General features: G+C 37.6%; 2 protein-coding genes, 2 long non-coding RNA genes and 2 pseudogenes across 5 annotated transcripts; all 6 read right to left on the bottom strand.

Annotated features, from left to right (window-relative positions):
• Positions 1-3,846: 3,846 nt before the first annotated feature.
• Positions 3,847-4,871, bottom strand: LOC147936102 (uncharacterized). 2 transcript variants are annotated; one of them, XR_015569186.1, is made up of 3 exons: positions 4,717-4,828; positions 4,559-4,599; positions 3,847-4,438 (listed from the first exon to the last, which is right to left on the bottom strand). It is a non-coding gene; the product is annotated as an uncharacterized LOC147936102 (long non-coding RNA). The 2 variants fall into 2 exon arrangements; XR_015569187.1 differs by lacking the exon at positions 4,559-4,599 and having other exon boundaries at positions 4,717-4,871.
• A 1,367-nt stretch (positions 4,872-6,238) lies between these two features.
• On the bottom strand, positions 6,239-6,574 carry LOC147936101 (uncharacterized). Its single transcript, XM_087468590.1, has one exon. It carries the CDS (start codon positions 6,572-6,574, stop codon positions 6,239-6,241), a length of 336 nt encoding a protein of 111 aa, XP_087324716.1.
• Positions 6,575-6,763: 189 nt separating this feature from the next.
• LOC147936100 (uncharacterized) lies at positions 6,764-7,273 on the bottom strand. The gene has a single exon (XM_087468589.1). The coding sequence runs from the start codon at positions 7,271-7,273 to the stop codon at positions 6,764-6,766; it is 510 nt and encodes a 169-aa protein (XP_087324715.1).
• A 1,704-nt stretch (positions 7,274-8,977) lies between these two features.
• LOC147936099 (uncharacterized) lies at positions 8,978-10,259 on the bottom strand (annotated as a pseudogene).
• Positions 10,260-10,512: 253 nt separating this feature from the next.
• On the bottom strand, positions 10,513-11,619 carry LOC104718964 (uncharacterized protein At2g29880 pseudogene; annotated as a pseudogene).
• Positions 11,620-22,130: 10,511 nt separating this feature from the next.
• Positions 22,131-23,216, bottom strand: LOC147936098 (uncharacterized). The gene is made up of 3 exons (XR_015568263.1): positions 23,015-23,216; positions 22,492-22,837; positions 22,131-22,394 (listed from the first exon to the last, which is right to left on the bottom strand). It is a non-coding gene; the product is annotated as an uncharacterized LOC147936098 (long non-coding RNA).
• Between the last annotated feature and the right edge of the window lie 151 nt (positions 23,217-23,367).

Below are 23,367 nucleotides of genomic sequence, written 5' to 3'. Positions count from 1 at the left end.
ACAAGAGAACCTTTTTCTTAAGCTTCTACATCGTTAATCTTAGATAAGGTTATCTTACAACATTTCATCACCTTTATACTTAGGTTTCATTTTTAACCTAATTACTATATCTAACCAACCAAACCCACTAACATTTGTAGGCCTAATACACTTACAGCCCAATAGCTTTATTACAAAACACAAGCCCAAATTCTCTTTTGTTGACTTGTTTCTTTTTCTCTTTGTGTCGTTGACTCTTCTTCCTCCTTTGGTCTTCGCACGAAAACTTCTTCTTGTTCTTCTCTTTCTTTGCTTTACTCTGTTCTTCTTCTTCTCCTCACTTGAAGCTTTCTTTGTTGTAGGATTTAATCAGAAGATTCAATCTCCAACACTCCCTCTTGAATCTTTCGAGTAAATCCCAAAATCAAATTAGGGATTTTGAATCCCATGCTCCTTGTTCTTCTTCGCTGAATTCGACTCTCCTCTATCAGAATCTCATTCACGTCATAAGCATAGCTCACTGTAAGCTTGCTTTCTCTTTCTCCCTCTTGCTCTGAACCTTCACACATCACTCCCCCTTTTTCCCTTTTTTTTTTATATATGATTTTGTGAAGTTCTTCATCATCTCTCTCTTGCTTTGATTCTTCTTTAATCAAGCTTCTTCTGCTTTCGCTACCAGGTGCTTGGGAGTGGAATCTCTCGCCAGTCTTGCCGTGTCTCTTCTGGTTCGAGTCTTAAGGCCTTTTGCAACCAACTCAATCCACGACTCAAGGTACTTTTGTACCTCTTCCTTCTCTAGCTGCAGTTCATTGTCTGACATCACCATCTTTAATGGTTTCTCTTTCACCATGTTGACATAGCTCATTTGCAAGCTAGCTCTTTGAGTCTCCCTCATAATCTGAATCTCTGTGGATCCAGTTTCCTCTTTTTGCAAATATATATGTCCTCTTTTTGACATATTTTCTTTGCATCTCCTCTGAATCTCTTTGATCAATTCCTTGACCAATTTTTTTCCCTGCAAGTCTCGTTCAAGCTCTTTACTAGCTTCAGCTCCCTCTTCGGTGAGCTGCTTTCTTGTTCAGTTTGGTGTCCTATTCGATCACCAACATGTGCGTCACTATTGTTCACGTCTTCTTTGGCACTTTGTGCAACCGGCTAAGCTCCCTCTCTGGTGAGCTTCTATTATCCTTATTCACCTCCTTCTGTGGCGAGCTTCTTCTTCTCTGTTCTGTTGGTATCGACCTTGATCTTAGCCTCTCCATCCAGCTTTTTGCTCCCTTTCACTCTTTGGCAAGCATTTTCTTTTTTTTTTCTGTTTGGTTTCAGCTTTGATCTTTGTTTCTCCAACATCTAGCTTGTGTCGTTCTCTTAACCTCATGTATGCATTTTCCCTTTCTTTACTTTGAGTCTTCTTTGATCACCAAGTTGTGCATTTCCATTCTCTAAACCATCACTTTGGTTGACTTTAGTCTGTTTGGTTCTTTTCACCATCATGAAGAGATTGACTTGGTTTTACTTCAATGGTCTAAGTGTAGAAGACTCTCTCGGTGGAAGAGAAGGATTACTCTCAAGATGGTTTAAGTAAAACATGTGAGAAGCACGTGTGATGTTTGACGACTGATGAAGACGAGGAGCTCAGCGTTGACCTTTAAAACGTTGGTGATTCAGCTGAGTGCAATCCAGCTGATATTTTTACTAAGGTGGTTCCGGTGGAGAAGTTCGAAGGAGCATTGCAGGTGCTCCGAGTTTCAAGTCATTGAGTGGTAAAACTCAGGGTATTAAGAGCGGTCAAGCTCAAGTGTTTAGAGCGGTTAAGCTCAAGTATTGATGGCGGTGGAGCTAAGGAAGAAGAGACGGTAAAGTCTGAAGTATGGACGGTAAAGTTCAAGTTCCGGAGGTGGAGTCCAAGACTAGAATTACAGAGACAACAAAAGCAAAACAAAGTCAAGGTGGAGAATTGAAGAGATTGACTTGGTTTTACTTCAATGGTCTAAGTGTAGAAGACTCTCTCGGTGGAAGAGAAGGTTTACTCTCAAGATGGTTTAAGTAAAACATGTGAGAAGCACGTGTGATGTTTGACGACTGACGAAGACTAGGAGCTCAGCGTTGAACTTTAAAACGTCGGTGATTCTTCTTCTCTCTAATCTTATCTTATAAGTTTGTTAGATCACAAGTTTGTTAGATCTAGAGAGATTAAGAAGAACGAGTGAGAGAAGAGAGAAGAGAGATAAGATTGAGAGGTTGTAATCAAGAACAAGGTGATTCTAGTGGATTCCGGAGTACAATCTCCGGCGAGACCTAGCATTCCGGTTTGGAGCGTGAACTCGTTAAATTCGCGGTGTTCTCGTTTTTATTCGTTTCTTTTCTCGAGTTCTGGTTCGTTGATTGTTCATTCGGAGATCGATTCAAGTGTGTTGTGAGTTTACTCGTAGTCACGATACTCACACAACACCTAAAGCTTTTCTCTAACCTCGGTCTATTTGGTTTTTCCAGAATCTCCAACACTAACTTGAGTAATCAAAAACTTTTCCAAACGTAAGCATACCTCTCTCATTTCAACTTCAGCCACAGATTCTCCCTCTCCCTCATGGTTTGATGCTTCATAGGTTTGTTCTCAGCCTAAACCTTCTTCCCTAATCCATCTCTTTTGAATTTGAGTATAGTTGATCTTCGAACACTGGTTTTATGCACACTGACCTCATGAGAATTTCTTTTCATGGCTGCAGCTTCCTTTCATTGGTGATTGAGCTTCTTCTCTGCTTCAGCCCCACTCTTCTTTGACACATCCTCCAAGAGGATTACACCTCTTCTATTCCAGCCTTACACTCTTCTTTCCTGTGCAGGCTCCCTCTCTTCACCTAGGTTTTTCTCTAACCTTAGCTTTGGATTCTTGAATCATGTCCGACTTTGTTTGTTTGATTCCTTACACCTCCACTTTGGTTTTTCTCTAACCTTGGCTTCTTCTTCTTCTTGTTTCAGTTGGAGAACCACATGGATCCTCAACTTCACCAAGCATCTTCAAGCTTCACTTCACCATGTCAAAACAAGAATAGAAATCACCCCACAACTCTGTCTTCACATCCGCACTATCTCCACAGCTTCTTCCAGAGACCTCCTCGCCTTCTTGGATACTCTTGAAGGTACGGTGTGAAAGTGTTTGTGGTAGCTGATGGTGCTCTTGTCACCACATCCTTTTCCTTCTTTTCTTCTTTGACAGTTTTAGTTTGCTCTTCTTTGTTCTCTTATTTTTTTTTTCTTTTCTTTCTCAGCCTTACACTTCTCCTTGTGCAGGCTTCTTCCTTCCTCTCCCAACAAGATTTGCTTTGAATAATATGCTGGGTTTCTTTCTATTCACAGCCTTTGAGCTGCTTCTCCTTCTTTTGTTTCACGTTTCAGTTTTCTCCTAACCTTTCACCTCTCTGTTTCAGGTCTGTTCATCTCTCAGTGATGAACGACTTCATGGAGGCTCCATCTCTGCTCATCTGTCACTAATGAACAGCTCCCTCTCATGCCTTTCTCAGGTCACAGGCTCTTGACGTCTTCTCTGTGACACCGGCTCAGACCTGAACCGTGGTGGAGCTTCACCGTCTCAGGTTTGCTCCGTCTTTACTCTTTTACTCAGCTCACCTCTCAGTGATGAGCTGCTCCATCTCTTCTCTCTTCTCTTCAGTCTCTTCTTAGACTGCCTTTTCTCCCTCTCGGCCTCAACCCCTTCTTCTTCTTGCATTCTTCTTGCAGGCTCCAGGCTCCAGGGACCTTCAGCTCTGATACCATGTTGGAATTCTTAATTCTAACCTCTCTTAGGTTAGATCTCTCTTCTCTATATCTCACTAGATTTGGTTTGTTTAGTCTAGAGACAAGAGAACCTTTTTCTTAAGCTTCTACATCGTTAATCTTAGATAAGGTTATCTTACAACATTTCATCACCTTTATACTTAGGTTTCATTCTTAACCTAATTACTATAGCTAACCAACCAAACCCACTAACATTTGTAGGCCTAATACACTTACAGCCCAATAGCTTTATTACAAAACACAAACCCAACTTCTCTCTTGTTGACTTGTTTCTTTTTCTCTTTGTGTCGTTGACTCTTCTTCCTCCTTTGGTCTTCGCACGACAACTTCTTCTTGTTCTTCTCTTTCTTTGCTTTACTATGTTCTTCTTCTTCTCCTCACTTGAAGCTTTCTTTGTTGTAGGATTTAATTAGAAGATTCAATCTCCAACACATTGGAGTATCAACGAGGGTTGATTAGGATCAACGGGAGTTGATCACAGGAGTATCAATGAGGGCTGATCACAGGAGTATCAACGAGGGCCGATCACAGGAGGATCAACGAGGGTTGATCATTGGAGGATCAACGAGGGTTGATCACAGGAGTAGCAACGAGGGTTGATCATTGGAGGATCAACAAGAGTTGATCGGATGTTGTGTTTGCTGCAGTACGCTCATAATAATCCCTAGAAGAATACGAAAAATATTGAGTTAGTATCCAATTTTACAAGATATGTATAAGCAGAAGATCGGAAAGATTGAGAAACACTAGGTATAAAAGAAGAAAAGAAGAAGAAGAAAAAAACCTAGACACATAACTAGATTAACCTCGATGACAAGCCAAACCCTAACAAGAAGATCAATGGTCAGACAAGGAGCTTTGAAGGATAATATGCAGAAGCTACAAAAAAACAAATCTACAAGAACTTAATCATAATTAGAAACCAGACTCGAACAAAAATACCATGATCCATCCTTTTTTCATTACAAAATAACACACCGTCTTCTTATTGTTGATCAGCGATGTTTTTCTAATATATAGAGGGAGATTAACGAGATGATCAACGAGAGTTGATAAAGAGGATAAACGATCATCCACCACATTATATATAGAGGGAGCAAAAACAAAATTGGTTTCAGATTGAGGAGAGAACCTACGGTTGTTATTTATTTAATTAAGTAATCGACAGTGCAGATCAACCACAATTAGAAAAGGCGGTTAAAAACACAAAGTCGGTTAACTTTGGTTAGATATTTCACCTTATCAAAATTCAATACCAATATAGTAGAGAAAGAAACTTCTAGGTTCTTCTCTAAAACGAACATCGTCTCTAGGTTTACGAATCATCATCTGCAACGTAAGATCAAATGTTCTCTCTTTATTTAAGAATCTGGATCACAATCTATAAATGTGCCAGCAACGTACTTAGAACAAAAAATAAAACAGAAACGATTTTTCACATTATATATCTAGCAAGAACAGCGCCGGCGCAATCAACGGAGTGACCAGGTGCAATCACAAAAAAATGTCCTATTTTTTACTAAATAATCAGACCAAAAAAAATATGTCACTATTGCTTGTTGGAGTTGAATGATTTATCCATCGTATAATGAAGAGCACCTGATTAATAGGAAAATAAAGCGACATATTTTGCTTGTTGAGGATTGAGAAGCAGGTGAGATCGAATAAAAAGAGAAAAAGAAGCAACGATAGTTTAGTTTTAGGTTTAAGAAAAGAAGCAACATTTTTTTGGTCCCAGTGCAAATGCACTTGTTGCACTGGTCAATCGCCAGGTCTGACCAAGACGAACAGAATGATTAAAAAAATAAAGGTGAGTATTTTTCCAGGCATTTAAACAGACAGACACAGTGCGCAAGCATGTAAGTAACCAAGGGAGAATCATCCAAAAAATTTAATTAGTTATGTGAGATATCTGAGAAAATAAATTTTAAGTAGTAGGCTAAAACTAAAATAATTGACAGCATTTTAATCAGTTGGCATTCAATTTTTGGTTAGCAATTAGAGCGACCTCGCCTGTTTTATCTTGTAATGATCACAACAAAATGGTTATTTCTTTTATAGTTTTTTTTTTTTTTTTTGACAACAATAGATCAGCTCATGAGAGCCAATGAGAAGGAAAATCGTTTACAAATAAAACAGGATGCGGAGATGTACGCGCGTAGCATGCCAAAGAATATGCACTTACATTAGCATTTCTTGAAATTACATATAAAGAGAAAGAAGTAAACTCCTCCCTGTCTATCTTGATATCATCGAGGTATGTCTTGAAGGCCGGCCAGTCTTGAGGAAAAGACACTATCTTCACAAAGTCTAAGCAATCTGTATAAAAAGCCACCTCTCGAAAGTCATGACCAATCATGCACCGCAAAGCCCAAATAAAAGCTTCTACTTCTGCATGCAATGGGGAAAGGCTGCGTCAGAAATTGGCGGCGCCCCTCGTCGGCAAAACGTCCTGGGAGGATAATTACACCCAACCTGCACCGGCAAAAACATCTTCCGCTTTCCACGATCCATCAACAAAACACCGATAACCTGAGAAAACAGTAGACAGGTGACCTACCCGCCCCGATTCCCGTACACTAGAGGCGCTGGGACCTTGGGCTAAAACCTCCTCCACATCCTCTGTCTGAGCCTGCAACCATGTAGACGCCTCCCCCACCGCTAACCGAACGACATCCTCTGGTTTTTCCAGAAGATTCTCAAAGAGGCGAGCATTCCGCGCCTTCCATATATACCACATAATCCAAAGAAAGGCCGCTGCTTGGGAACCCGGAATAGACGAACCCAGGAAATGATCCATATTAGCATACAGGGAGTCCGTAGAAAAAGAAACTTGTCCAACCGGAACCGGAGCTAAAGCCCAAGCCTGTCGAGCTGGCGGACACCCAAAGATAGCATGATTAACTGTTTCCTCATCAGCCCCACATCAAGCACAACCTGAATCACAAGCAAAACCCCGCCGCTTCAGGTTTGCCGAAACCGATATGCATCATGATATGACTTGCCACATGAAATGCTTAATCTTTGGTGGAAAGGCCACCCTCCAAACTCCCGCTAAGAGAGGGGTGATGTCCAGTCCATACCGAGTAACCTGAGAAGACCTCTGTTTCGCCAAACGTTCCGCATCATACCCCGATTTAACCGTATACTTACCGATTTTTGTAAAATGCCAACCTAACGAGTCTTCCAATTGAGAACTACCCAATGGTAAAGCCCCGATCAAAACAGCATCTTCCGGAATAAAATGCTCATGGAGCATATCCATTCGCCAAGAATTAGTTCGGCGATCAATGAGATGTGAAATTTTTAACGAAGGGTCCTGAAAAGGTCCCTTGCTCAAAGCTGGTCTTGGGGATTGAGCTGGTATCCATGGATCAGTCCATATAGAAATAGACTCTCCAGAGCCAACTCGTTTAATAAGGCCTTTGTTTACCAAAGATCTAGCTGAAACGATACTCCGCCGCCCATAGGAAGGAGAGTATGAACGTATCGGGTCCATAGGATTTGAGTTCCTACAATACCTGCCTTTGAAAACCCATGCAAAAGGGAGTCAGGTGCCTCAATCAGCCGCCACAATTGTTTAGCCAACAGAGCGGAGTTAAAATCATCAACATTCCTAAAACCCAAACCACCCAACTGCTTACTCCCACATAACTTCTCTCAAGCTCCACCAAAAATTTGTCACTACACTAGTAAGTTTAGACGTGACTGTTTTTGGCAACCGAAAGCATGACATGACAAAAGTCGGAACCGCAGTTGCAACCGATTTTATCATGACCTCTTTTCCTCCTCTGGAAAGTTGTTTTACCGTCCAACCATTTGTTCGGCCCTGTAGTCTATCCCGAACAAACGAGAAAATCTTTGTTTTGGACCCTCCTAGGCTCTCAAGTATCCCTCGATATGAACCCATCCCTCCCAAATGCGATATCCCAAGAACACCCTGGACCTCCCGCTTCACCACCTCGTCAAACTTGTGTCCAAATTGAATTGAGGACTTATCAAAGTTAATTTGTTGTCCCGAGACCGCCTCATATTTCTTTAAGACATCCAAAATTACCCCACTTTGATTCTTATCGGCCTTGCGGAAGAAAAGACTATCATCCACAAACAACAAATGCGTAATAGGTGGACACTTATCAGCCACCTTGATTCTGTTATCTGTTTATCCTTCTCAACCTTCCGAATATTAGCAATTAGCACCTCCATACAAAGGATAAACAAATAAGAAAAAGAGGGTCGCCTTGCCGCAACCCTCGCTCCGAAACTATCAAACCATTGGGTTGGCCGTTAATCAATACCTTGTACTCAACCGAAGATACACAAAATAAAATTTAGGAGAACTATTTTTCCACAAAACCCAGCTTTCGTAATAAGGTTATTTCTTTTATAGTTTCTTTCACACTTTTCGAGGTCATTTTCTTTTTTTATTTCAATTACTAGAATTTAACCCGCATTACACCACATGGTAAATTTTTATTTTGATATATAATAATTTAATTTTTATAGATTTTTAGTTTGATGTTAAAGTTATATAATTTAGTTTTTTAGTGTTTTAAAATTTAATCCGCTGTAAATATGTAGTTAAGTAATTTAAACTGCAATACACTGCAAAATAATTTTTATTTTTATATTTAAAGATTTTAATTTCTTATAGTTATAAATTTGATATTAAAATAATATGACTTCAAACTATCAGTATTTTTAGATTTAACCTGTGATACATGCGTAATTTAGTAATTTGAAACATTACCGAATAATTTTTAATTTTTACATATAATGATTTAATTTAGTTTCTTAGAATTTTTAATTTGATATTAATAAAACTGAATGAATTATATTTTTAGTTTTTTCAAGACTTAACCAGTGTGTAATTTAGCGCTATTCAATTGTATATTTAGATATATAAACGATTAAAAATTATATCTAAATCATCATACATAGAAATTATGCCAACATTGATCATGAACAAGTTTTGTTTTCAATTTTACATCTATAGAAAGAATTTCTTTGTGGACTCCAAGGAAGAAGGACGCAAGCACCATGCTAACAGTATAAATTATTGTTAAGAATAGATGTAATTATAGTTAATATAATTTTGATATTATGCTAACTAATATAATTTTTTTTGACAAGCTAACTAATATAATTTGTGATGAGAGTAATATTGTATTGTAGCAAGGCATATGCCATTTTTTTAGATTGGTTAGTATATTAAGTTTCCATGACGCAAGTTGAATAACTCATTTTGATTACTAGGATCACAACCTTTACCTCTAAAGTTTTAGATGATATCTTGTACCTCTGAATGGAGCTAAAAAATTGCGTCGATTTGCAAATCCACAATCAACTAGATAATATTTTCCTGTAATTCATATATGAATATTAATAGTCATATTAACAAAAAAGAAGTAACGATGTTATGTGTAATGCATATGTCTATACCTTCGGGAACATGTAGCTTGCTCTTACTTCTCGTTAAAGCATCACTTAATACTTTTGAATCGTGAGCTGTACCTTCCCATCCACTAAGAACATATATGAAATCTAGATCAAAGTTACAAGCAGCAAGAACATTTTGTGATGTATATCCTTTCCGATTACGATAGCTTGGTGCATCATCAGCAGGCACCATTGCATGAATGTGAGTACCGTCGATAGCTCCAACGCAATCCTGTAAAAATCATGATAACGAGAATTCATTAGTTTCATTAATGATTCAGGCAGCCCCATACCCATGTCACTTCACAGCTTTGTTCGTAATGTAAAGCAGCTAATGAGTCTTTTTATTTAATAACGTGGGTTCATAATTCCACACACCTTCCCACGAGAGCTTGTAATTAAACAACGTGGGTTCATAATTCTAAAGTCATATCTTCTAAGAAGCCAATTAAATAACTCACAACTAATGAAGAGATAATGAGATACTAGCAAAAATAATAGCGTGTTTTGAAATAAAAATTTGTAGTAAACATACCTTGAAATAAGGATAATAACGTGTACTTTCTCTTATTTTTGCAGAAACTGTGAGTCCAGGTTTGGCCATCCAACTTGGTGCAATCATGTTTAATGCATCTAAAACCTTGTGAAAATTTGTACTTGCAGCAAACTTTGATCTCATAAATGTGATCATTGTATACTTATATCTTGAGTTTTGACATGGTGAGCAAAAATGTAGCCACCATTTCTTCAAGACAAGTCTGTCGGGTATCTCTTAAAGAAGTTTTTTCTCTGATAATATCACATAACTTCAAAAATACTTCAGGGTACATACGGTATACCTCTCGAAAGCTTTTATGATCTTCCTTTAGAAGTTTCTCCAGGTAAATGTAGCCAATTCTTGTGATAGGCTTACGAATCGGACGCTCAATACGTTTGTTCATACAGTAAGCTCTTGTCGTATATTTCAGTAGTAATACCACAATGTCTATTTCTGATTCGTCATCTTCATGGTGAGATTCATCCCCTCTCACAATCATGTGATCCATGATATACAGTCCCTGAAAAATTATTTATAAGTTAGCTGATAAATCTGAATAAAGATAATTCAACGTGTTTATGTTTGTTAAATGTATGTTCTAGTCCACTATGCATCAAACATATAAACACAAAAAAAGAAAATCTGGGAATAAAAAATAAATTTCAATTCCAAGTAGGAAAATATTGTCTCACCAAACAAGAGATAAAAAAATATAAAAAAAAAAACTCAAAAGCAATAATATAGAGCCAACATTGCTATAATCATATAGAGCCAACATTGCTCTGAATCCAACCAAAACGTTCTTCTACTGACATGTCTATGAAGACATCTTTCATTCCAAGCGAGTGAATCAAGGTAACTGCTTTGTAGCGAATATGATTTTCTAAATTAGGAATTTCCTTCATCGCTTCCCAAACATTGTTTTTTTTTTTCAGCTTCTTTTTCCTCAGCTTCCAGTTTTAGATTATCTTCTCTTTTCTCTGCTTCCCTTTGTTGTCGTTCTTATCTTTGTTGTATGACATTTAGGATCTTATTACTAACTATGATCATAGGGTCCTCCTCATCAGTTTTCAGCTTATCCACATTACTAGTAGCTAAGGTTCTAGGCCTCTTCTTTGTTGGAAGTTTGCCCAACCGACCTTTGGGATTGGTGCCTTGAAAGGGTGGTGATATATCACATTCTCTTGATGCTGATGGATCTTGAGATGATGGTTCAAAAGCTTCATCACCGATTATGTTATCTCTCACTCTTTTACTCTCCCCAATAAAGCTTCGATCATCAGTGGTATCACCCATTCCAATAGCGGAACCACCGGTAGCTAAGCCACATCCAAATATGAGTTGAAGATCTTCAAATCTTTCGTTTGACTCATATCGTAGATGTTTATGTTTAGGATGTTTCTGTAGATAAAAATAAATAAATAAATATATATATATATATATATATATATATATATATATCACTCATGATATGTACGTTAAAAAATAATGGTGAATGCTTAAACCATATTTAATCAAATACATACCTTGAAGTACTCTTCCCACACTTCATCCGGAGCAGTGAACTTTTTCATTTCAGGATCCCATCCAAATCCAGAATTGAAGCGTTGAAGATCTAAATAATGGTTGTACCTTTCTCTCAAGTATTTCCATCTACTTAGGTACTGATTGTGATTTTTTTGGCATCCAAGTCTTTCACTAAGAACTGGTAAAAAATTTTGCTCCACAATTAACTTGCTAAAGTTACCGCTATTATCACGCCAGTTTCGGTGAACTCCATCAACAAGTAACTCTACTAGCACTTTTGTCTCTTCTGGTCCCCATTGACTATATGAACCCTTTTCCTTACTCTTTTGGGAATCTCCCATTAACTAAGCATATATGTGTAAATAATGATAAGAAAAATATAGATAATCACTAGATTATCTCACTAGTCAAAGAAACGAAAAATCAAACACTCTAAAGAGTATATAATAATACATAAACCAACGTACATAATCTAGATAACAGAAAGAATATATAATAATACATGAACACAAAACCAACGTATAATTCAATATAAGAACACGGGATGAGATAAGCAACTATCGTTAGTCATCATCTCAAAAAAAGACATCCTAACATATGATCTTCAACACTCGTAATTGCAATATGTTTATTCAACCAAAGATAGAATACTTTAATGCATAGAAAGAAGATGAGCAAGTCTAGTTGTATTATACCTGCAACTTGGAGATCGAGTATGTTTTTTTTTGTGATAAAGCCAAAACCAACGATTATGTCAAAAGGCGTTTATAAAAAAGATATATGACTTTGGCAAAGATATTGTGCAGTATTTTTTGACCAAGATTTTACAAGATTTTATGAGTGATTTTACAAGATTAGGAAAAACAAATTAGCAAAATTTTAAAAAACTTTCTAAACAATCACTAAGAATCAGCAAGATTATACTTTCCATGATTTTATTTAAAGTCATTAAAATTCTCTTAAAATCTCAAACCAATACCCCCTAAATCTCTTAAGTCTTTGTCATCCAATATATTCTCATTTTCTTTACTTTTTCTTAGATTAAAACTTAGTGTATGACTGTATCTTATTCAATTTGAGTCGCATACATTGTTATGTTTCATATTTAGTTTATTTTTTAAAAAAATGTACGGGTGAATTGGATCAATATTCATAGAGTCATTTTATAAGTTATATATAAATGGAAAGTCACTAGTTAGCTTACATTGAGACATCATCTTTTGCTTGTAAAAAAAAAAATGGTATTCTTTAGCTTAGTTTGAACTTTTAAATGCACTTCTTCTTAAATACAAAATGGTTGACCTGACGAATGTAATCGTTTTCTCTTTCCCCATTCTAAAAAATTGAATTTATTAGTTTTTTTTTTCTAAATATTAATTTTTAGGTTTTATACTCTTTAATATTTAATAATAACAAATTTTAAAATTTTAAAAATATTAATTAAAAATGTTCTGTGGAACTACTACTGGTTTAGGGTTATGAGAAAATAGTTTAATACAAACAAATGATGCATTTATATTACGTATTATTTTTGTTTTGATAATGTGTGTAATAATTCTTAAAATATCTAGTTTAAGAAACATAAAAAGTACTAATAACTTTCAACTTCTCTGATCAACATCCTTTATTACATTCTTCACAATATGAATGTACGATCCAACTTACAATTGGAAATAATGAGGATTATGTCCTTGAGTCCATTTATCAAAATGATAAGTTTTTTCGGAGAAAGTGAGAACCTTGCCGAAGGAAAAAAAAGTTCAATCATAAGTAACTGGAAAAACCAGCCTAGGCATTCAGTTTATCCGGTTTAATCGGGTTCGTCTCAAGAGCCGACCCAGAACTAAAACTGGTGAAGCTAGTAAAGCTTGTGGTTTAGGCATCAAGTAGATATTACTCTACTGAATAAGATCAAAAATCATAAAAAAAAACAAAAATATATGTTTCTGGTATTTCTGAATTTTAATCATTTAAAAGTTAATTTCAAAATTAACCAAAAAAAATGATAGAAAACTAATATGTTATAGAGACACTCGTTTTCGTGGCACCAACTGGTTACTCCGCATATTCCCCTTATGGCATGAGGCAATAAAATTTGATAAAATATATGTGATTACTATCTAAATATTAAACTGATAAAATTATTGGCTACTATTTAAATATTCTAATTAAGTAAATATTTTATATTGCAAAAAATAATTATATATATCTTGTATAAAGAACGTGGCATTAAACTGATAAAATTATTGGCTACTATTTAAATATATTATATCTAAATATTTAAATATTTAAATTATCTTGTATAAATATATTTAAATATATATATTATATTATATTTAAATATTATATATTATATTTAATTACCTGGCATATTATATTTAAATATTAAAATTATCTTGTATAAATATATGCGATTACTATCTAAATATTAAACTGATAAAATTATTGGCTACTATTTAAATATTCTAATTAAGTAAATATTATTATATTGCAAAAAAAATAATTATATATATCTTGTATAAATAAATCTTATTGTGTGAAGAAATATAATTATTATATATATATATATTAAGTAAATATTATTATATTATTATATTATAAATTTTATTCAATGCCACGTTCTTATACTTTGGATCTTTAGGCTCTGTATCATACTTCAGTACCACAAAGTCAGTGGGAATCATGAAGTTTCCAACTTTAATTGGAATATCCTCTAAAACACCTTCAGGAATTCGTCGGGATCGATCAGCCAAGATAAGAGAAATCTGAGTTGGCTTGAATTCTGTCATCCCAAGTTTCACAGCAACAGAATGTGACATCAAGTTGATGCTAGAGCCAAGATCACAAAGTGAGTGAGCAAACCGTTCTGTAGAGATAGAGCAATCAAGTACAAAGCTTCCAGGATCTGGTAATTTCTTAGCAGTCTTACACTGAATTGCTGCACTCACTCTCTCAGAGACTACCACTTCTTGCTTCCTCTGTTTTCTCCTTTGAACAGGCTGGTTCAACAGAATTGCACTGACATCTTTTGTAAGCAGTGCTGCTTCTTCAGGACTCAAACCATTTGACACCATTCTCTTCACATACCGCTTAAGAGATGGTGAAAGCTTTACTGCATCAATCAAAGGCATCTCAATCATCACCTTGTCCATCATTGTCTTGCATCTAGCTTCCTCAAGCTCCTGCTTGGACCTTCTTGGCTTAGGAAAAGGAATCTTCGGTTGGTACACCATTTCAGCAGCTGGAACCTGAGATTTTGCAGTTTTGGATTCTGTCTGAGATGAGTGTCGACCGACACCCAGGTGGTGTCGATCGACACCATCATCTGGAGCCGACAGATTTTGCGATTTCTCTCCTTTTTCTGCAGAAACAATTTCACCATCATCTTCACCTCTCACTGATATGGCATTACAAGAATGTTTAGGATTTTACTCAGTTCTCCCAGGGAGAAATCCCTCTTGTCTCTTGACGGATCCATCTGTTTGAATAACTTGATTCTCTAGCTTCTTGACATGAATGTTTAATGCATCTATCTTCCCATTCAGCTCAGTGTAGACATTGTCGATTTTTCCATTGAATGTCACTGTCATATTCTCATGTCCCTGAAGAAGCTGATCAAGCATGGCCTCTATTCTACTCTCAGAAGAAGTCTTAGGAGGAGGAGACTGATAAGATGAGTTCCCATAGGTTCTTGTATAGCCATTTTTCTGTTGCTGCTTCTAGTAATCTGGGTTAGGAGTGTACCTGAAAAGTTCCCACTGTAAGGCTTGTTGCTTTGCTGATTACCGAATCTCTGACCCTGATTCCCATATACAAAGTTGAAATCTGCTTCTTCATTCCCAGACTCAGGTTGTGGCTCAAATGATTCAACTTCAGCAGCAAAGTGGACTGATTTCTTACCAACCAGGAGATTGTGAACTGAATCAAGCTTAGCATTAACAGAAGCTAGCTGGTTTGAATCAAATCTTCCATGCAATCTCTTCTTTTCAGTATCTGCTCTCTTAGTGCTATTGCTGGAAGCCAAATTCTCAATCAAAGCTTCTGCATCTTCTGGAAATCTTGTCTTGAAGTTCACATGGCTTGCAGCATCCAAAGCTAGCTGATATTCCTAGTCAATCCCTCTGAAAAAGATGCTTAGCAGTTGCACCCTTGAAAAACCATGGTGTGGACAGTCCCTCTGATAGGCCTTTAATCTCACCCAAGCTGCCTTGAAAGCTTCATATGGTCTTTGCTTGAAGGAGGACAGCTTGACTCTCAACTCATCTGACATTGCATCATCATAAAAGTAGTTGAGAAAAGCCACTTTCACTTGTTGCCAAGAGGTCAAAGAACGGGCTGGCAACTGTTTCAACCATTGAGATGCTTCTCCTGCAAGTGAATATGGGAAAAGCTTGCAGTAGATGTAGTCTTCAGTCACACCATTGGCCTTGATACTAGTCATCAAGTCTTCAAAGTGCTCAATATGTTCCAAAGCTTTCTCATCTGGCAGGTTAGAGAAGGGTTTTTGTCAAAATAGCTGGAAGTAAGCAGGCTTCAGCTCAAAGTCATTCCTTGGGAATGGAGGTGGAACAATTGCAGAGCGGTTTTCATACATTAAATCAGCTCTATTGAAGTCTGCAATAGTCCTGATCAGCTCCCGGTTTTGATCCTGTCTTCGAACCAGGTTGTGGACGTGGTTGGCAGCTCCACGTACGTCTGCTTGTTGCTCCTTGTGTGAGGCTTTGGAAGCATACACCTGAAACTCCAAAGAGAAGAAAAACAAAAATGTGTAAGTAGAAAATAAAAAGAAAAATTTAGACGAAATACAAAACTCAAATCTAATGGTAGATCAAATAGTTCCCGACAACGGCGCCAAAATTTTAGCATATCAATTTTTTTTTTCCTGGAAGAACTGAGTCAAACCCCAAGCATGCTTGCAATGCCATATTAGTGAGGGATGAAGATGATGGTGAAATTTTTTCTGCAGAAAAAGGTGAGCAATCGACGGAGAATTTGATTTCAGATGATGGTGTCGATCGACACCACCTGGGTGTCGGTCGACACTCATCTCAGACAGAACCTGAAAATACGAAATCTCAGGTTCCAGCAGCAGTTGAAAGGGTGTACAAGCCTAAAGTCCCTTTTCCTAAGCCAAGAAGGTCCAAGCAGAAGCTTGAGGAAGCTAGATGCAAAGCTATGATGGATAATGTGATGATAGAGATGTCTTTGATTGATGCAGTAAAGCTTTCACCACCACTTAAGCGGTATGTGAAGAGAATGGTGTCAAATGGTTTGAGTCCTGAAGAAGCAGCACTGCTTACCAAGGATGTCAGTGCGATTCTTTTGAACCAGCCTTCTCAAAGGAAGAAAGAGAGGAAGCAAGAGGTGGTTGTCTCTAAGAAAGTGAGTGCAATGATTCAATGTAGGACTCCAGAAAAGTTACCAGATCCTGGAAGCTTTGTACTTGATTGCTCTATCTCTGCAGAACGGTTTGCTCACTTACTTTGTGATCTTGGCTCTAGCATCAACTTGATGCCACATTCTGTTGCTGTGAGACTTGGGATGACAGAATTCAAGCCAACTCAGATTTCTCTTATCTTGGCTGATCGATCCCGACGAATTCCTGAAGGTGCTTTAGAGGATATTCCAATTAAGGTTGGAAACTTCATGATTCCCACTGACTTTGTGGTACTGAAGTATGATACAGAGCCTAAAGATCCTCTCATCTTAGGAAGATCTTTCTTGGCTACAGCTGGTGCCATTATAGATTTGCAGAAGGGACACATAACACTGAATGTGGATGGTTTAAGTATGAAATTTGAGATGCGTAAGCTGAGGAGAGCTCCTACCATTGATGGACAGACATTTTCTATTGAGAAGATTGCAGAGATAAGCTGCAAAGAAGCAATTACACGAGCAACAGGCTTAGCATCGATCGATGCTTCATCAGCATCGGTCGACACTCCTCCACATCCGAGCCAAACCTTGTCCAACACTGATGCTCCAATTCCTGAAGCTGTTTCCAAACAGAAGACTTCCCCCTCCACACACCAGAGCCATCAGGTAAGGCCAAGGTACACATCTTCTGCACCTAAACCCCCTCATATCATCAACAAGGCTTTCAAAGGTACAAAAACTGTTTTGCAGTTAACCAAGCCACGAGATTATCGTAGAGCGCTTGTTTCTTCTATTGATGATTTTGCAGGACATAAAAGAAACAAAACCATCCCAAAATCCCGCCCTGGTCTTGTTCCTCATGTTCTTGGTAGACCTCACTCTTCTACTTCTTATACCCCACCTTGGATGAAAATGACATTTTCTCAGCAGCATTTAATGCCACGTTTTTATACCTGGCATATTATATTTAAATATTAAAATTATATATAAATATAATATATAATATTTAAATATATATATCTTGTAAAAACCATAATTATATTTCTTCACACAATAAGATTTATTTTCTATTAAGGTTTTCCTAAAACTATAGTATAATACAAGTTATCAACACCGAGGAAAACAAAAACCAAAGAACTTCCTTTAAATGTATTACAATTGGTCTATCTTCTTAGAGACTAATAAGCAAGAAGATGGTTCATATGCAAGAAGCTGCATCCAGACACTGTTGAAACTAGTCTTTTGATGAAACGGGAGATGGAAGATGTCTCAATTGGTATGACTAATCCAAATACAAGCTCTTGTATTGAAGCTGTGATGAATTGTTCAATTAGATACCCAGCATCGCTCCACTTGGAAATACAAGATACCAAAACAAATCAACTTCTTATTTTTCTTATATATATATATATACATGTAATGTATAAACCACGACTATATATGGTAATATGGGGATTAGTTTTGTTAACTTTGGTTAGATGACTTTTGGTTATATATTATGTATACATATTGTATTTGAAGTTTTATGTCCTTTTTATAAAACTACTCGGGTATGTCATTAATAGCACCTAATCTTCTTGTCTGTTTGAAATTTGGTAGCTAACCAGAAAAAGTAATCATAGAAATCATTTGAGTATTACAAACACAAGCATATATATGACGAGATGACCAAAACAATATGTTGAAAACTTGAAATTTTAAAATCCAAACAATGTTTTTCCTTGAATCAGGGAAATTGAACTTGGTACGCTACTACATCGACTTCGTTCCAATCACCACAACCTGAATCGTAGACATCTTCTCATTCACAAAGATCATACATATGTATGAGAGATAAGAGGTAAACATTCTCAATAGGACCACACCTCCATATAAATTGATCTATGATTCTGACACGAACTAGTGCTGTCTATGCAATTATGTAGCTGGAAAAGGGAAGAAAAAGCAGGAAATAAGATAGACGCATAGTATAGGGGGAAGGAGACCAAGGACAAGAATGAATATTAACCAATACCGTACAATCCACGAAACCTTTTTAATAGGGTTTTAGACATGCCAAGCAAGCGCACCTGTCATGGCAAAGGTCGTATGCATCCCTTTCTTTTTCAGTTTGGAAGCCCAAACAAGAAAGTAGATCTATGGAGATAGATTCAAGTTCCTTCTTTTTAAAAACTCAACGAGAGACGTTGATTAGAATCAACAGAGTTGATGGTTAGAGAGTCAACGAGAGTTGATGGTGAGAGGTGTTAGGTTTGACCCTAACCAAAGTAACCAGAATTGATTAAGGGAAGAGAAGATAGAAGATTAGAGAGAAGATAGAAGATAAGAGAAAAGATTAGAGGTAGAGAGAAGTAGAAGAAAGAGATTAGGAACTGTTTTGTTGATTATTTATTTGATGAAGAACCCTAAATCGGGCAACCATCTTAAATACAGACCCTCAATGTATCTTAGGATCAAAACGACACAGCAACAGCTTAATTGAATTAAACAGTAAACCTTCTCACTAAGACAGAAGCTCTCCCACACTTGGCTACATCTCTCTTCTTTTGGCAAACTCTTCCCCAAGGCTCGAGCCTTACTTCCCTTTGGCCTCAGCTTCCTCTTTATCCATTCACTCAAGATCCTTAACCTATCAATACTCCGGTCCTGAAGAGCCAACTTGTCCTCAAGTTGCAGGTCCATCGCCAAGCCACAGAGTCCACACTTCACATTCTTCCCTCTTGAGGTTGATGCCTTGCTCCTAGTGATCTCATAAACGCTTAACACCTTCTGGTTCTCACTATATCCATCGTAAGATCTCGCTTGCGTTGGAGTCCACCATATTGACCTTACTAAGCAAATAATTAGCTCTGGTGACCTTGGAGAATGAGACACTCCAAAAACGACGATTCTAACCAAAACGTTCTCCACAGGATAAATAACATCTTCCATTCGAAGGTGACACTCAAGCAGATGCTTTGGAATGTAGACACTTTTTTCTTTGTCCTCTAGTAACTTTGTAACTTTGGAATGAAGGGAGATCCATCTAACATCAACAAGACTTCTTTGTAGTGATAAATAAGCTGTTGTCCCTTCTTCGTACAAGAACTCGTTCGCATGTATCTCACTACATTCACCTTGCACCAGCAATTCAGTTTTCCTCCAAATCCTTGAGCCCATTTTGCAGTGAGACAGCTCCGGCGGCCTTGGTAAATGCAACGCTTCATAGGTGAAGAATCTAATCAAAGATTCTCATACTGTCCCAAAGTAAGTTTGACAACCATACCTCTTTTGACAGTATCTGCAGTGCTGATGATAAAATCCAAGCAGGTCGTCACCAAATTTATAAAGCCATTGACGAATTGAGTGAACTTTGTTGCTCCAACAGTCTTACTACACCCACTCCATATGATCCGTTTGATCTCTACCCTGATGAACGAAATATGAAGTCCAACAACTTCAGTCTTTCCTCTAGACTCATCAAGGACCATTTCTTCATGTCGAGCTTCAACTGTTTTGACATGTTGCACAACAGAAACATCTCCATATAATCTCAATTGTTGGCCCCTTTCTGATATGTCATGTTGTGTTCTCACTCCCAAAGACATATAAGCTGACTCCAAATTCATGTTATGAATACCAAAACAGAACGACAACCTCCCCAATTTATGCCCCCTCTCTAGAGCTCGAATCTCCGTCTTGGATCCTTCCCTGTAATGGCACTGAAGATTCATACTCTGCATTTCATGTCTTCTTCCATGTATAACATCACAAGTACACAAATGTGTGAGAATCCACTTGTTGTTTTTGTTGTTTTTTGCCAGAAAACCAACTTGGAAATAAATAATGACTTGTCTGAACTCTTGCACTTTCTGACCGTCAACTCGCAGTTCTTCACCATCTTCAGACCATAAGACTGAATTTAGCTCATTTTTATCAAGCGCTTTCTGTATATTTGTCCTTGAGCTAACACACAACTTCTTGACCAGTGACAATGTTTCCTCATTAATGGCCACCAGCTTATGACTCTCAAATGTGTGATTCACTACAAAATAGCTTTGACACTCTTGTCTCATTCCTTGGTAAATGATCTTGTGGTTCCTTTTCGTGAGCTTAAGAGCTTTATCTTCACTGCAATAGTCACCTAACATATCGCACAGAGCTTTATCAACACTCCCTCCTGGATTCCACTCCCACTGAGCTTTGTCAAACCAAGTCCCACCTGGATCCCAAGCGCCACTAAACCATTGAGAAACTCGCAGCAACATCATCATCCAATTGCTATTGTAAAATCTCACCAACAAGTTCCATTTAGATTGTTCATCTAACAAGTCTCCAGGCTCCCAAACACTCCTAATCCAAGATAAAGTTGTCTTTTGTTCCTTGAACTCACTAGCTTCCATCGGAATTTGATTAACATCTAAGATAGTTTTACAAAATATGGCATCATAATTCCGCTCACTAGCTGCTGAAGTGTTCTGACCCCAAGAAGTTATCGCAAAAGAAACCAACTGGAAAGTCCAGCCTATATCAATCATCTTCCAATTCCTACGCTTACTAGTTTGTTCAATGATAGTCGTCCGATTATCCAATTTCTCAGAAGATAACAAACAAAACATACTCAACATCTCAAACAGTGATGGAGAATATTGGAATGTTTTACCTGTTCTCAGTGATCCTTGAGTGAGTTTATTTGCCTTGATCGGATTTCTGGATTTGTACCGTCGACTCCACAAAGTTATCACACTCGATTCTACCTTCCTTCCTCTTTTAAATCGAGCTCGATGGAACCGATGCTTCACCGCAATCCATTTACGAGACTGATGTTGTCTGGAATAAAGAGGTTTGAAAGCCCATAAATCACAATATTTTTCCGAAGAGACCTTCTGTGTGTCCACCACCTGTTCGACCAAATCACCCAAAGGAATTTTCGAGTTTTGTTGAGATTCGTCAACCTTAGAATCATTGGGTTTCTTCATCTCTGTAACCCAGACACTACGATTGTTGCACTCCTTCTGTTCCCCACACGACTCTGGATGCAACTGTGACTCCCGCGGTGGAGGTGGTAAAAGCCCAACGCGATGAACACTGGCAGAGCCAACAGCCGGAGAGACCGTGACTTGCTGCTGCGCACCTGACACCGGACTCGAAAACCCAGGTGGAATCGAGTCGTTGTGGACCCCATAGACTTGATTTCGCAGTATCTTCTCCACGGCCACCTTGAGATACTCGATAACCTTGTCATGGTTGTCGACTCGCTGTTCCAGAGAAAGCGGCTGAGTCGAAGTCTCTGTAGCGGCGGAATCGAGTTCCGAATCGACAACTGGTTTAGACTGAGCCATCGTCTTTGCACACTCAAACAATGAAAGCACCAAATGTTAGGTTTGACCCTAACCAAAGTAACCAGAATTGATTAAGGGAAGAGAAGATAGAAGATTAGAGAGAAGATAGAAGATAAGAGAAAAGATTAGAGGTAGAGAGAAGTAGAAGAAAGAGATTAGGAACTGTTTTGTTGATTATTTATTTGATGAAGAACCCTAAATCGGGCAACCATCTTAAATACAGACCCTCAATGTATCTTAGGATCAAAACGACACAGCAACAGCTTAATTGAATTAAACAGTAAACCTTCTCACTAAGACAGAAGCTCTCCCACACTTGGCTACATCTCTCTTCTTTTGGCAAACTCTTCCCCAAGGCTCGAGCCTTACTTCCCTTTGGCCTCAGCTTCCTCTTTATCCATTCACTCAAGATCCTTAACCTATCAAGAGGGCCAACGAGAGTTGATCAGATACTCCACTTATATACCCGTAGGCTCACATATTATTTAGGGTCTTCGACTTGCCAAGCAAGCACACCTGTCATGGCAAAAGTCAAATACAACCCCACCCAATGCAAGAACCTTGCTTCTTTTATCAACAAGGGTTGATGATGAGATCAAGAAGAGTACTTGATCGTGAGAGCATCAACGAGAATTGATTAATATCAACGAGTGTTGATGATGAGATCAAGAAGAGTACTTGATCGTGAGAGCATCAACGATTAGGATCAACGAGTGTTGATGATGAGATCAAGAAGAGTACTTGACCGTGAGAGCATCAACGAGTATTGATGATGAGATCAAGGGTTGATCGTTAAAGCACCGACGACGAGAGTTGATATCAGATGTTGCGTTTGTCCCAGCACGGTCATATATATTGATCCCTACAAGAATACGAAACAGATCGAGAGTCAATTTTACAAGATATATATATATATATGTATAAGCAGAAGACCCTAGATATTTAGAAACAGAGTAACAACGAAACCGAGAAACCCTAGTCTACGCATGTAAGGAAAAATATAATAAAAACTCCTAGACATAGAAGATTACGTATATACCTTGATGAGTTGATGACAAGCCGAACCCTAACAAGAAGAACATCGACTTCTGGTTGTTAATCAACGAGTGTTGAACATGGAGATCAACAACGAGAGTTGATTAGACATAGATCAACGAGAGTTGATGAATTAGATGATGTTTAATTTGTCACAATATATAGAGAGAGCAAACACCATAATCCTAGATTCCTAGTTGGTTTATGATTCAGGAAAGATCCTAAGGTTGTTATTTATTCTAATCTTAAGTAATCCACGGTGCAGATGAAACACAATGAGGAAAAGTCGGTAAAAAGACATAACAAAAGTCGGTTAATATAATACAACTTAATCTAGATTATTGGTTCGGTTATCTT

Source organism: Camelina sativa, chromosome 10 (genome assembly GCF_030686135.1).
Source record: "Camelina sativa cultivar CO46 ecotype springtype chromosome 10, ASM3068613v1".
Classification (NCBI taxonomy): Eukaryota; Viridiplantae; Streptophyta; class Magnoliopsida; order Brassicales; family Brassicaceae; genus Camelina; species Camelina sativa.
The sequence above is the reverse complement of the archived record's forward strand: the minus strand, read 5'-3'. Positions and strand labels throughout refer to the sequence as shown.

Excerpts from the sequence above, each read along its gene's own strand:
- LOC147936100 (XM_087468589.1), bottom strand. The coding sequence starts at position 7,273 with ATGGACCCGATACGTTCATACTCTCCTTCCTATGGGCGGCGGAGTATC.
- LOC147936101 (XM_087468590.1), bottom strand. The coding sequence starts at position 6,574 with ATGGATCATTTCCTGGGTTCGTCTATTCCGGGTTCCCAAGCAGCGGCC.